Here is a 15,615-nt window from a genome sequence, read left to right as displayed (position 1 = left end):
AGGGACCAGTCAAAAGTATCCGCGATCATGTCCTGGCCTGAGCCCACCAATATTAAAGGCCTCCAACGATTCCTGGGGTTTGCTAACTTTTATCGCCGTTTCATCCGGAACTATAGCACCATAGCCAGTCCCCTGACCTCGTTATTAAAGGGGAAACCACAGAAACTAAAATGGACTGATCAAGCCCGAACAGCCTTCAATAAGCTTAAGCACAGCGTCTCCTCCGCCCCTATACTCCGACATCCACGACCCAACTTACCTTTTACAGTAGAAGTGGACGCCTCGAACAGCGGGGTGGGAGCAGTACTTTCTCAACGCCAACCAGAGTCCGGCAAACTACATCCCTGTGCCTTCTACTCTCGGAAACTAACACCGGCGGAATTGAATTACGACGTGGGCAATAAGGAACTTCTAGCTATGAAGGTGGCCCTCGAGGAATGGAGACATTGGTTGGAGGGGGCAGCTCACCCATTCCTCATACTCACAGATCACCGTAACCTGGCGTACCTCCGTGAAGCTAAGCGCCTCAACCCACGCCAAGCCAGGTGGGCCTTATTTTTCTCACGGTTCAAGTTCACGGTCACCTATCGTCCCGGCACAAAGAACGGGAAAGCTGACGCTCTCTCCAGAATCCATGAGGTCAGCGAATCACCCTCACACCCCAGTAGTATACTCCCACCATCCGTTTTAGTAGCCCCCATTCGTTGGGATTTCATAGGAGAAATCGAAAGGGCTTACACCTCCGAGGCTCCCCCCCCAAATTGTCCCCCCTCCAAACGTTATGTTCCCACCATGTACCGTCTAAGACTGAACAGGTGGACGCACGAATGCCCCAGCTCCGGCCACCCCGGCATCCATCGTACGGCCCAATTGCTGCGTCGCACCTTTTGGTGGCCTTCTCTTCACCAGGATGTGGAAAGGTTTGTACGCTCATGCTCTGTCTGTGCCCAGTCCCGAACCGATTGCCATCTGCCTGAAGGCCTATTGGAGCCCCTACCCGTCCCACGCCGTCCCTGGTCTCACATTTCTATTGATTTTCTCACTGACCTCCCCGACTCACAGGGTTTCACAACCATCATGGTTATCATTGACCGATTTTCCAAGGCATGCAAATTAGTTCCCATGAAGGGATTACCTACTTCCATGGAGACCGCCGTGGCAATTTTCCACAACGTCTTCCGGAATTTTGGGCTCCCCAAGGACATTGTATCGGATCGGGGCCCACAGTTCACCTCCAGGGTCTGGCAGGAGTTCTGCAAGCAACTGAGAATCAAGGTCAGTCTGAGCTCAGGATACCACCCCCAATCTAATGGGCAGGCCGAACGTCTGAACCAAGAACTAGGAAGGTTCTTGAGGGCTTACTGCAGCAAGGAACAGCATCGATGGAGTGAATTCCTCCCATGGGCCGAATACGCTCAGAACTCCCTCACCCATTCCTCTACGGGGCTGACACCCTTCCAATGTGTTTTTGGCTATCAACCACCCCTGTTCCCGTGGTCCGGGGAGCCCTCTGATGTCCCCGCGGTGGACGAATGGTCCAGGCGAAGCCAGGGGATCTGGGAACGAGCCCATGTTCGCCTTCATCGGGCTATACGTAGACAGGCGATGCAAGCCAACCGCCGACGCCAACCCCACCCTACCTACCAAGTGGGTCAAAAGGTTTGGTTATCCACGCGCAACCTGAAACTCAAGCTGCCATGTCGTAAGCTCAGCCCCAGGTTCATCGGCCCCTTCAAGATCATCCGCCAGGTCAATCCCGTCTTGTTTCGCCTAGAGCTGCCCGCCTCCTACCGCCTCGCACCCACCTTTCATGTATCCCTGCTCAAGCCCTATCACGAGCCACAGACCGCGGACCCCTCTGCCCATGAGCCACCCCCTCCCCTGGACATTGACGGTTCCCTCGCCTATCGGGTCCACACCATTCTTAACTCGCGTCGTCAGGGCCGCCAATACTTGGTGGACTGGGAGGGATATGGCCCGGAGGAGCGATGCTGGGTCAATGCAAACGATATCCTGGACCCCGCTCTCATAGACGAATTCCACCAGAACTTTCCCCACAGACCCGCCCCTCGCCCGAGGGGACGCCCTCGACGCCGAACACCTGGAGGTGTTCTTAGACGGGGGGGTTCTGTCACGAGGCCTGAACGCCAGAGGGAGCCGTCGCCCGAATATTAACTGTTTCTGTTCACTTCCGGTTCTATGACCTATATAAACCGCACGCTATCCTAGTTTCATTGCGAAGCATTGTTTCCTTTGTGTTACCTGCCAAGCCTTGATTTATCTATAGTCTCGTTTCCTCGTGTATGACCTTGCTCGTTTTTCTTCTGACTTCGTTTCTCGGACTAGCGTTTTGGTCTTGACTTTCTCTTCATTGCTTTCTGGTTTTCGACTCTATCTTTTCTGTGACCTCGACCAAGATCTTAGCCTTTGGCCCTTTACATCATCCGCGTATGGATTCTAATACCCCTACGTCTGACGGTACGTTACATTAATGCTGTCCAAGCCTATTCAGACAAACAATAACGATATGTTTTTTGTTTCAAGTTTACTATCATGAGCAAAAAAGCATCCTTTTATAAGAAAATTCTTGTGCTACTGTTGTGTTAGGGAATATGCTAGTTGAGCTGAAAAGTTGTGCCCCAGCTCATGGTTTCTAAGAATGCTACTCCATCAAACCCTCTCACAGAGGCCATGAGACCAGTGCCAGAAATACAGTACTCCATCAACTGTCATCATAGTCTGCTGCTAGTCATTATAGATTGTCTCTAGTCAACCCAGCAACGTTGCATTTCTCTTGATATGCAATTCATATTTCTAGCTTGATATAAATACTAACATCTAACAAGCCTTGATTATCATGTTATAGCTTCTTGTTACTGATTATTTATTGTCTTGTTTAAGAAAGACCACACTTACACCACATGTTACATCAGCATTGTGGGTAGTTCCATGTGCCTGTCAATCAAAATCCTCTACTGTGGAAAAGAGGAAAATTGAATGGAAAATTGATTTCGACTAAACTTAGAAATATAAGAATTATCAAATGCTATAAAAAGGACTAAGAGTGGCAGAATTAAAGTTTGGCTCTAATGCAGTGAATGAATGTTAATCAAATAAGATGGGAATAATACATTAGGACGAAAAGAAAAGGAGTGAAGGGGACACAGGCTTTTGGGGCTTTTGGGGTAAAGAGGCTCTTTTTTAATTAATGAAATTATTTAATTAATTTGTGGCTCTCTCACATCTGCTCTTTATGTTTCTTTAATTATCTCTATCCCTTTTCCGGAAAATGGTGAATCATGTTCTTTTCCATCCTCGTCGTTTTTTGTTCACTCTCCTAATATAATTCATTGTACATGGTACATTGATGAATCTGTGTGTGTGTGTGTGTGTTTTCTTTCTTCAGAACATTTTTAAGATCGGAGAAAGCTACCGGAGGTTCAATTTCCACCTTGTTAACAGGATCTAGCATTTTAATGATTTTCACTGGAACTGACCTAATGGGATTTTATGACAATGTTAGTAATATGGCATGCTGGGTTGAAGGGACAGTGGGTAAAGGGGATAAAGTGGACACACCCCTATTAAAACGAACGGGTTTTGTGATGGAAAAAATAAAACTATAATAAAAAGATAAATTCTGTCAGAACTATTTCCAACTTCAATGTGTAATTACAATGTATAAAAAAATTAAGTGAAATATATATTTTAGGTTGTTGTTTCAGCTGCTCCCTGTTTTGGGGTCACTATAGCAGGTCTGCATGTTTTGATTTGGCACAGGTTTTACGCCGGATGCACTTCCTGATGCAACCCTCCCATTTTATCCAGGCTTGGGACCGACACTGAGACTTAATTCTTCAGTGGCTGTCATCAATTAAATGTTTCTCATTCACCTCAAATAAACATCAGCTGTTTCTGTAAGTTCTTCAGGATTCATTTGAATTCTGATACCATGGTCTGCAAAGGGTTTACAAAGCATGCATGGTATCTCACTTGCTTAAAGGAATTGATCATGAGAGGGATATAAAAGAATTTCCAAAACACTAGATATACCATAGAACAGCATACATGCCATCATCAACATCAACAAATAGAGAAAATTTGTTTAGTAGAGTATTACAGTGACATTACCTAGAACAGGACGTCTTACCAAAATTAATAAAAGGAGAAGACTTACAAGGGAGGCTGCTAAGAAACCTATGGCAATGTTAAAGGAGCAGAATGAATATCTGACAAAGTACTGATTATTCTCTGCATGTAACAGCAATCTTTCATATTCTTCACGTCTGGGCTATACAGAAGCCTGTTCTCACAAAATATATCCGAGCTCAAATAAATCACCCCAAATCATCTGGCTAAATGTGTTAAGGTCTGATGAGAGCATACCGACTGTGCAGCATGGTGGTGGCAAGATCATATCATTACTTTGCTTCAGCAAGGACTGGGGTTTTATTAAAATCAAGGCAATCAGCTGAATCCACCTAAAAAACTTTGGGTGGCCTGATGGATCTAAAATGATTTTGCAGGAAAGAGTGTCAAAATCAAAATATGACACGTTTGTAGATTCTTATCCAAAAAGGCTTGAAAGATGTAAAGTGTTGGTTTAGTGGTGTGTGAGCGTAGCAAAGTAGGGTTCGTTTTTTTTCTGCTTCCCCCCCAAAAAATTCTGATTGTTTTTTACTTGTTAATTTTAATACATTGTTATTTCACCTTGAGGCTGGAAATAGTTTTTGAATGATTTATCTTTTAAAACTGTTTTATTATGAAAACCTGCCTTTGCCTTGGAACGAGGTGTCTGATCTTACCCAGAAAGGGCCGGTGTGGGTGCAAGTTTTAATTCCAGCCATGCAGAAGCCACACCTCAGAGTATTTTGAAAGTCAAGGTCAACTGATCAAACCAGGTGTGTGTGGTAAAAAATAATAATAATTCAGTTCAAAGTGAGACTCTCCTGAAGCTAATCTTTCTGACTCCAAATCACTACATTGACCCGTCTAGCTCAGTCTAATGAGCAGACTTAAACTAACTAAGAAAAAGGCAAATTCTTCAGACTGGATGATCACAGAGATGAGGTTTATTGTAGTCGGCACTGAGTACAAATTACCAGGTGTTCACATGGAACATCTCATCAACCCCACAAACTTCAGTTCGGTTCGGTGTCTATATCCATGTTTCTTATCACACATGATGACATCAGCCCAACTCCTCAAGTCGAAACGTTCCACCTATTCTTATTTTGACATTATTATATTCTAATTTTAGATTTATTTCCCATTCAGCTTTAATATAAAATATATATAAAATGGGTGTCTCATCCCTATTATTATTATGTTTTGGTATTTGTAACACTGCAGTGTAAAACATTTCATGTTGAGAAGACATCATGACATAATTTTCCATGTTAATTATTCTAACCTTATAGTTAATTTATGCATTTTGAGTGATATGTTTCAGCTTTGACCTGGGGTGAACTTGATTTTCCCCAAACCTTTATCAGTATGCTTCAACAATGCACCGATTCTCCCAGACTTCAGCTGCAGGTATCCCACGGAACTAACACTGCTCTGAGCAGACCACCTGACCTTGACTCTAACTTCAACTTTAGAGGAGTTACAGTGGACGCTGCTGTGCAGACTGTCTGACTCTATCTGTTTCTGATAAGACTTGCAACACTAAGGATGTTACTATTAATTCATTAGCTACACAAAGACTATTCATTCTTAACAGACACACATAAACAATGTGTCCTTTGTTTGTCTTGTTAAAACCTTACTTCATTAAACCAATAACAGAAATGGTGTTCAAAACTACTCATGATGTCACCTCATCCCTTTACAATACAACAAATTCATACAGGCCCAAAAAAATTATCCCACATGTGGCGCCTGCTTACTTGGAATGAAAAATGACCCTATGTGGATACATCCCTAATGGTGTATTATATCCATTGTACATTTAAAAGATAGACAAGACCTCTAAACCTATCTAAAGTGAACAATCATTTCTGTTTAAAAGATCTCATTTTAAACACTCGAAAATCTGAAAATCTATGCCTGTAAAAAATGAGAAAATACAGTTTCATTGGAACAATGTGGATCTAATCTAATGAAGCACTTGTATGAGTTGTGCGATTAATACTGGCACTGTCTAAAAGCTCTCATTTACTTCCATTAGGATGATCTGAGATGAACTTGATAATAAGATTTAGCTTTCCATATTCAATTGCTATTGCTATCATTTGGTTTGATCTCTGGCAATAATAGTGTTTAAACTGTAATAAAAAACAACAACAACAACAACAACAACGTTTGACTCACAGCATCCTGAAATCTATTGAAAAGGGGGAAAGATGGCTCACCATTCCTGTTGGCTCTCTTGTTGCTCAGCAACACACTTTCATTCAATTCCATTTATTTAACTAGCACTAAGCAGATTTACAGAAATCCTGATGTAGATTTAGATTCCTAATGAGCAATCCAGAGGCAATAGTGGTGAGGGGGGAAAAAAACCCTGCGATGACATGAGGATGAAACAATGAGATGAAACAGACTCAAAAAAGAATTCCATTCTCTTCCAGGTGGCACCAGATAGTTCGATTATAAGTTAAAATACAGTTACAGTTTAATTTGAAGGATCTTCATTATGAACCAGACTCAGAAAGGGAATCCATCCTCTTCTGGGTGGCACAAGATAGTGGAGCATCAGAGTCCTTTAGGGTTATAAGTTTGTTGTTTCTAAGTGATACTGAACAAAATAACTAATAAATGAGACTTGGACATAAACTATTTTTCCAATATTCAATCGTCAGGATATTTAGCTGGAACCACTGAGCAATCTTTGGGGTTGCTATTTTGGACCATTTACATTTTACATTTACATTTCTGGCATTTGGCAGACACCCTTATCCAAGGCGATGTGCAAAAGTCTTTATCAATGAATACATTAACACTGGTTCAATAGGTCACATACTTTGGATCAGCCTAAAAACTGTGCTGGGATTTTTTTTAATACAAACCACAAATAAAGCAAACAGAGAAAATAAGAGCTAGTTTAGGTGCTTCAGGAAGGGGTAGGTCTTCATCTGTCATTGAAGACAGCCAGAGACATCTAGGGGAAGTTCATTCCACCACCTCGGTGCCAGAACAGAGAAGAGTCTTGATGTATTCCCACCTCTTACACTGACAAATGGTGGGACCAGTCGAACAGTGTTAGTAGATCAGAACGAGCGTGGTGCAGTGTGAGGAGTAATCCTCGGCCATCCTCAGCAGCAGTGAGTGATTCAACCCATAAAAGAAGGAGCAGTAGAAGTGCATAAAGGCCAAGCATCTTTCTTCCCAAAAAGATGCTCACAATCACCCAGATCTGCCTCTTTATCTGACAGAAATTCAATTTAAAAAGGAGCTTAATAAAACAAATTGGATTTCAAACTAGTTGCCATAGTTATAACTCCCATCAACCACATGATCATGACATTCACGTGACAGGACCGCTTCACACCTGATTTTACATTCATGTTAATTAGCACTTAAGTCATGTCTTGTACAGCACTCAGCGTCTAATTTTTGTCTTCTGGTATCAGTCGTTGCACTTGATTTGTGTCTTGCCTAGCTTCATTAGTCTCATTTTGTCTCTCTGCCTTTGTATTTTATGTTTACTTGCTTACAATAAACAAAATCTTCTGCCTCCTCTATGATCCTCTACTCTGGTTAGTGGAACATTGTGGTTCATGCCATATATAAATATATTTGCTTGTTGTGTAACAATTTAGCCTCAGCATTTATTTATTAATTGCGCATTTTGTCTTAGCTGAGCTGACTTCATAAGAGCTTTTGAAATCAGCATTCCGGATAGCCGTGATCAATCAGTTTTGTGAAATTAGAGCGAAGGTCTGTGCAGTTTAAACAGATGTTCCAGACATGGCTGTCAGTTCTATTCATTTCAGGGTAAGGATGAATGTGTCTGTGACTTTGACATTATCATAAGTTAATGAGGTCGATGAGTTGTTTATTGGGATTTCTTTCTGTGAGGTGAACCTTCCCCATCCCTGTTTCTCTGTTTTAGTAAGGATTTGAGTTCAGTACAGCAATTACTCTCTATCAAGTCCCATCTGTCTGTATCAAGTTCCTGGGTTGTGAACTGCCAGAAACAGTAATGCCTCCCTTTATCAACCTTATTGGGCTTATGGACTTTCGTTCTATTTGCTATTCTAAAATGGAAAGACTGTCAGAGCTCTTGGTTGCACTATAAATTGTTGAAGAAAGGACATTGTCAATATTTACATTATTTACTGTCACCAAAATGAGGATGGGTTCCATTCTGCGCCTGGTTCCTCTCAAGGTTTCTTCCTCATATCATCTCAGGGAGTTTTTTTCTTGCCACCGTCACCTCAGGCTTGCTCATTGGAGATAAATGTTAGAGATAAATAATAACTTTATTTTAAACTTCATCATTTTTTCTGTTTCTTTTGTAAAGCTGCTTTGTTAAAAGCACTATACAAATAAATTGAATTGAATTGTTTTCTCTGCTCTTCTTTTTTGAATCTCATTAATTTTGTCTTTAAAAATTGACCAAAGTTCCATAGTACTGAAAGATCAACCAGCCAATTCCTGGTTAACATAAAAAAGCACATGTGTAATGTGTGACACGAGGCATTGAAGGTGTAAGCGTTTATGTAAATTACATTTTAAAGGTTCTAAATGCAGCAGTGGCTTACGTGTTTCCCTTGTGTTGTGTGCTTGGGACACCTTTGTGTTGGTTATTTCTTATTTGAGTAACGCAGAACATTTTTTAAGTGATTTTTTTTATTTATTTATTATTACCTTTAATTTTGTACATGGAATTTGTTTGAGTGCATATACTGGTCTGTGTGTGACATGTAACTCAAATATCTCCTTTATGTGAAATAGGTTTAGGTAAATGTACGTGTATTAGTGTATGTTGTGTGTACATGTCATCCATATCGCATATTATTCAATGTGCAAATGCGTAAAGTCATGTAACATGACAAAATACATTACCGTTAATGCTAAACAGGTGCGATCTCGGAGGTAGTTTGACGCATCAAGGGAAAGACACTCATTTTGTCTCGTTTATTGTTTCACAGCTACACAGTGATTAATTGCTTGTGTGATCTTAGTTGCTGACCCAGATATCTCCTAGGTCTGAGGCCAGTAACGTGCCTGCTTATAAAACATCCATTTTTATAAAATTTCTATTTATGGTATATACAGCACTAAAGCACTTATTAATTTTATTATTTTTATGAACTAGAATTCTTTTTTGCTTGTGCCAATGTAGGAAAACCACACCATTGTGTGTGTAGATAGATAGATAGATAGATAGATAGAGAGAGAGAGAGAGAGAGAGAGAGAGAGAGAGAAACTAAGGTAAGCTATGAATTTACAGGTGCATGCATTTATTATTATTACAATATAAGTGTTGTTAAATTGCTGTGGTATAGGTGGAGTAACACACTCCAAACCTCCCTGGCATACAAAACTCTCAGTGTGCATTGATTCTTGTATACAAGCAGGGTTTGTCTTGTGTTAGTTCTTATAAAATATTTAAAGTCAAACATAATAAATCTGTACATTTTAGGGAAAAACTCACAGTAAACTCTGTTTGTCTGTAGCTGGGAGAGATAACGTGAGGATGATGATAAGCCCACAGAGCAGCGCTTTTAATTTTTAAGCTTCCCTGTGCATGTTTTCAATAATGGGATCAGTCAGCAGAAGAGAAACTTAATTTCTTAAGTTACTTAATTAATGTGCATTAAACATTTTAAGGTAAAATATTTTTGGCATGATGAAGTGGGTGTAATGAATTAATGAGTGTTCTCTTTTAGTGTTATCTTGCCTTTGAAGCTTCATAGATGTGGGACATGTGACTGTGTCTCACACTACATAAAACCAAAGGCAATTTGCCATGACACTTTGTTGGCTTTAATAGCGTGATGCTTTAATAAAAACTTCTTTAGGACACTACTTTAGAGTGTCCATCCATTACAAATGTGAAAATGTGTGTCTCTTACAAGATTCTTTAACAATGCATATTTTTTTCCATGTTTTAAAATTTTACTATTTGCAAGATCTGTTTTCTGTTGAAATTGTATTTTCAATCATTAATACATTTCAGGACTGGCCACACCTTTTTCAATAAGTACAGTTAAGTCTGTAACTGAATTAGAAATATGAGAAATAAAAAGTATAAAAGCATAAACCTATTTGTAAAGAAGGTTTTAACATTAATAAACTTCAGTCCTCTGTCATGTACTTATAAGATGATAGTAGATCATTTAAGACTATTAACCAATAACTGGAAGGTCACCAAAAATTAACTCACTTTTGTGTTTCCATAAAATGTACCAATATTTGTACCTATATTTCTCATCTGTCTCTGCCACCACCAACAGCAGCATAACAGGAACCAGCATTCTCCACTGTTTATCTATATACAATAGTTAACTTTCCCAGCACACTGTGTGACATTCCCACTTGGCAAATCATTTTTATCTTGAGTTTGGGACTAATATTACGACCTAATCACCTTTAGCAAATTGTCTCACTTGGGCTTGCCTATTACAGAGCCACTGTTGCCTTTCCAGGGCAAATTCTTGCACAAAAAGTTATCCATTGTGTGGAGATTTGCTTACTATCTACTGATGGTCATTTACACCGGCCATTAGAATGTCCTCCCCCATAATTTCTTTAATTATATTTACTATTTCACTGGGATTTCGGTCAAAAAAGGGGATTGCTTACTGGGAAATGACTACATCAGAACAGTGGGTTCTAATGACGAAGCACATGGGATGTAAATTTCAATTCTGTCATCAGCCCAACCTTCAAGGCTCAGATCCTGGCTAATTTCCAAACCGATAAACTGCATCAACTCCATGAAGCTTGTTGCTCTGATTGTCTTCTCTCTAGAGCCGTGGGTGTTCACATGCCATCTGTAGTCAGATACACACTGTTCTGTCCTCTGTGTAATGTCATGTAAAACTTACAAGACTTCAAGGATCTACTGCTAACATCTAGGTGCCAGATAGTCCATGCCTTGACAGGTCAGGGCTGTTATGGCAGCAAAATGTATTGTATTAATACAATAATTATATGTAATTAATATTAATGTATTAACTTCTCACTTCACAAATAGCCAGATACAGATCCTGGTCATCAACAGCACCTTTACTTTCTTAGTAAGTTGACTCAAATATTGTGACTTAAATATCTGGACACCTAACCATTCACAATTCAACCCCCCAGTATTTCAATACTATTATTATTTTGAGTGAGCTCATATGATCACTCCTTACTGAAAAAGAGGTACTTTATTTATAATTTTTTAAATGCCAGGACTTTCCACAGTCTACAATCTCAGCAAACAATAAACTTCCCAGATGTGTTCATGCATCTGAGGATGGTTTACTGGTTTGTAACACCAAAAAAAAAAAGGAATACATTATCTCTCCCCCTCCTTTTTAATTTTTTGAGGGACTGGCTGGAGACTGGTTATCTTCTGGCACCACAAGTCTCTGAAGCAACACAAATACACACATGACCATTTCCCAACTCCCCAGGGAATCCAGCTTCATTTCTAAATTTATCCTGTGCCACTCACAGTCATGTACTGAGCAGTATAGCTTGCTGTATTGAAGTGTTGAGTTTGAAAACCTGTGATATGAAATAACGCATATAAAATAAAGCATGTACAAGTTTTTAAAAGCTGTAATATGCTTTTATTTTTTAAAACTCTTTAAACTTTTTTACTATAACAAATATATTTACATATGATATAAAAAGGCAGAGCAGACTTCAATAAGGAAGTTGATTTGTAATAAAATTAGAACAGGAGAAGGACGCAATCAAAGATGAGAGCTGATCCAAGACGTGAATAACAGGAAATTTTCTGTCGGAGATGTACACAGACAGCAATCGCAAGCCATATAACATTATCGCTGGGGAATTTCAATTCTCACGATACAATAAAAGCTGATGATGGTTATGGATGTAAACTGACTTCTTGGGATGTTTAATTTGATGTCTGACTCATAGAAATTAGTAAATAAAACAAATTCTCTTCCATTTTTATATCGTTTTCGGACATATTCAGACAGGAATTTAATAGTATTTCAATTGAGGTATGAGGAAATGATGCTTGACAGAAATAATTATTGAAAAAAAAAAAAATCACAACAACATACAATTGGAATTCAAGAAGCAGAGTTATCTTCAACTCTGATCAGAGTCTTAACACTCTTGGGACATTAAACAAACCTCAGTCATAAACTGTCTGCTATTATGTGCCTCCCTGAGGAACTCTCTGAAAGACAGCCATCACTACAAAACAGAGCTTATTGCTTCGTTATCGATCGCCGTCTGCTTGTCGCTTGCAGAGGACAGAAAGTCAACAGAGCAGATCACTGAGTCAGCGCATCAATTATAATTCTGCCAATTTCTAAAAAATACAGAGAGGCTTCACCAGGTTTCTAAACAGAATTAGGTATGCGACGCTGTGCGAGATGACGCTTTAGTCGTCTGACTCAGTAACACACTGCTCCACTATTTCCCGCAGGTTAGGGTTCTCCATCGCTGCCGCTACCCGCTCCTTATCGTTGATCTGTTTGTTAACTGCAAGACAAAACAAGGCACATGAATTTATCACATTAAAGTCACTGGCTCCATCATATTCACACATTATCTCACAGTATGATAAGGATTGAGAAGTGATGAGGGCAGATTTGTACATATATAAATATTCATAGACGCATTAATATACAATCTCTTCCAAAGATCTAAAACACGGTTTCTGCAGACAATCTTAGGTCAAATGTTTTACTATTAAGACTTCTTGTAAGGCATATAATGTCGACTTTATTTTGAACAAGCCATCTTTATGAACAAGTCTTCTTACGCAACAGTAATAATCTTCATTTTACAACAAATCTGCAAGAGCAGCAAAACTGTTAGCAGTAATTAATGCAGATTCTTTTTACTGTTCTGAACAGTAAAGATTATTTTTTTTTCCACCAATTAAAATTGATTTGAAGTAGGTCCTGAGTATCTGAATGGCCAATAAAGCAACCTGACTGTATCACTAGCATGATTGTGTACTCTCTTTACACTGGTACACACTTACTGTCTTCCTCAGTTGAATGTGTTCCCTCAGTAATGTAGATTTCAAGCTGTGAACAGAAACAAAATAAGAAAACTATAAGCTCAAGCTCTGGATAAACGAGTCCCATTTTTCATCTCACAGCATAATGTTATTAAAATAATCTTATAGAACGTTAATATACTGCAACATGAATCATTTGGGCACCTGAAACTAGGCAAAGCAATACTAGAAATACTAGTATAGAGATACTTTACTCAGGCTTAACAATACTAGATGTAGAAATATAAAGCTTTAAATCAGAATCAGTCTTTACCTTGTGTTTAAATGGAAGACATCGCTGTAGTTTCACTTGTAAGCAGAGACCTGCAATACAAATCATTGCAATAAAAAACAAAAAACCCTAAACTGTTAATCGTGTCTGTCTAAAATAAAGTGATAGTTCAGCAGTTAAGGTTATGTGCCAGTAAACAGTAAAAATGCCAGGGATAAAGAGCTAAAAATGCACAGGTGAGTGCTTTAACTAGGCTGCTGTATGAAGTATAAACCACTTCATTCCTACACAAGTCAATAAACCTTAATATTCAATTGTTTAAAGATAAGAGAGAATTGTTGAACTGTCATTAAAGCAAAAAAGGGAACAAACCAACGACTAAGAAACTTTGAAATTCATGTAAATATTTCAAATATTATACTTTTCACTCTTCTTGTTGTCAATCATATAATTTGTGATAAGCTGTTGTATTAAATTACTAAAGAAATTTAAATAAAAGCTGTTCATTGGAGCTCTTAAAGAGTTTTAGACAGTTGTAAATGTGTTTTTCATGCACAGTGAATATCAGGGTTTGGGCAATGTTGTTGGATAGCTATGTGACATAAGGAAATAGACAAAAGCATGAACAATGCAGTTTGTTATCAGAAATCAGCTGTGTGAATGGCGGGAATATAATCAAACTGAGAAAAACACATACACTCTGTTCAGCTGACAGTTTGGAAATGCTTGAATGAAATAAAAATGGGAAATCTAACAGTCAATCAGGGCTCAGTGAATTCATCTGTGATCATTGTAGCACTGATGTGATTATTTAATCGAGTAACATTTATCGCTCCGGTGTTAGAACTAGAGCGAGGTCAGGAGCATAAATAATTCTATAGATTACCGGATTATTAAAATAATCATCAGTTGCAACACTAATCATAAAGACAATCTGAAAGACTGCCTGTTCGAGCATTACGTACAAGGTTCGAGGATACGACTCTGAGCTAATGACCACAACGATGCGAGTTCAAGTCCCAAAACTGCCACTGTGGAAATGACAGAGGCGCCCTTCACACCAGCTGTTAACAGAAGACTGTCTTTATCTTTTCACCCACCTATCAGTGTGGCCAGAGAACAGTGCGGCACCGTCGGGGAGAACTTGATAATGATGAGGTACTCATCGTCGCCTAGGTCTTGAACTTCTACACATTTTTCAGTCACCACATCCAGCTCCTCCAGAGTATTGGGTTTCTCCGGATCTCGGATGGTGCGAATAACATCTAAAATAAAATTAAAAAAAAAAAAAATACACTAAAGTATGAACTGAAAAGAGATATCAAGGCTTTAACATAACAGTAATATCTTTCAAGATCAAGAGTCGGGTTTAACAACAAGAGTGAAAGGTTGAGATGCTGAACAGAAAGAATGGTGTAAGTTCAAATCCCAGTAAGGTCTTTAACCCTTGTTAAATGGGATAAATGTAAGACTGTCTGGATTACGGCGTGTAAATGTAAAGGTTAGTGAAAGACATCAAGTTTTTTGTTTGTTTGATTGATTTGATTGATTACAGCTATCCAAAGTAAGATCAACACACTAACAGTGAAGACTGCTACACTTCCTGATTACAAAGACACAGCAGCTCTACGCACCGTTTCACCCGGTTAACCCTCCTGTACCACTCACCGTACACTTCTAAAGCCTTCTCTTCCATTTTCTTGGACCTCCTTACATTATTTTCCGTATAAAATCCAGAGAGCTGAAAAACCGTTTTTACAACGCTAGAAATGAGCTCCATTTTCTAAAAGCCTCCATAATCGCGCTCTATGACTTTGACACTGGAGAGTCAAGCTGCATTTGACTGGGCTGCCTGGGGCTGGTCCTATATCTACTCCATGATCCCTAGATATGTACACTACATAGGTCTAAAAAAAAAAACCCAGTGGTTTAATCGCGCTCTGTAGAACATTAGCGCTCTAACAAGGAGAGATTTGGCATGCAACCTCACTGGTAACTTTCACTTCCGTATTATTTATGTAAGACTTGAGAAGATGATAGCCGGCCTAGATACGATAGAAAAAAAAAATGAAATCATAAAAATAATACTTATTCATTTTACACAAATAGAAAAAAAAAATATTTCGAAATATTATGATATTAAAGACATTGTCTCTTCAAACCGACACCGTTTGTTCAATCTGTTATCTGCTACTCTGGTCTAGCTTTCCCTAAACCTCAGCTAGCGGTT

At 39.2% G+C, this 15,615-nt stretch overlaps 1 protein-coding gene across 1 annotated transcript; it reads right to left on the bottom strand.

Moving 5' to 3' along the window:
- Window positions 1-11,730: 11,730 nt before the first annotated feature.
- Window positions 11,731-15,559, bottom strand: ciao2a (cytosolic iron-sulfur assembly component 2A). Its single transcript, XM_058408125.1, has 5 exons — window positions 15,054-15,559; window positions 14,486-14,650; window positions 13,428-13,477; window positions 13,136-13,181; window positions 11,731-12,627 (listed from the first exon to the last, which is right to left on the bottom strand). The coding sequence occupies exons 1-5, from the start codon at window positions 15,163-15,165 to the stop codon at window positions 12,527-12,529; spliced, it is 474 nt and encodes a 157-aa protein (XP_058264108.1). The 5' UTR covers window positions 15,166-15,559; the 3' UTR covers window positions 11,731-12,526.
- Window positions 15,560-15,615: the final 56 nt, after the last annotated feature.

This window comes from Hemibagrus wyckioides, linkage group LG14 (assembly GCF_019097595.1).
Source record: "Hemibagrus wyckioides isolate EC202008001 linkage group LG14, SWU_Hwy_1.0, whole genome shotgun sequence".
Taxonomy (NCBI): Eukaryota; Metazoa; Chordata; class Actinopteri; order Siluriformes; family Bagridae; genus Hemibagrus; species Hemibagrus wyckioides.
The sequence above is the reverse complement of the archived record's forward strand: the minus strand, read 5'-3'. Positions and strand labels throughout refer to the sequence as shown.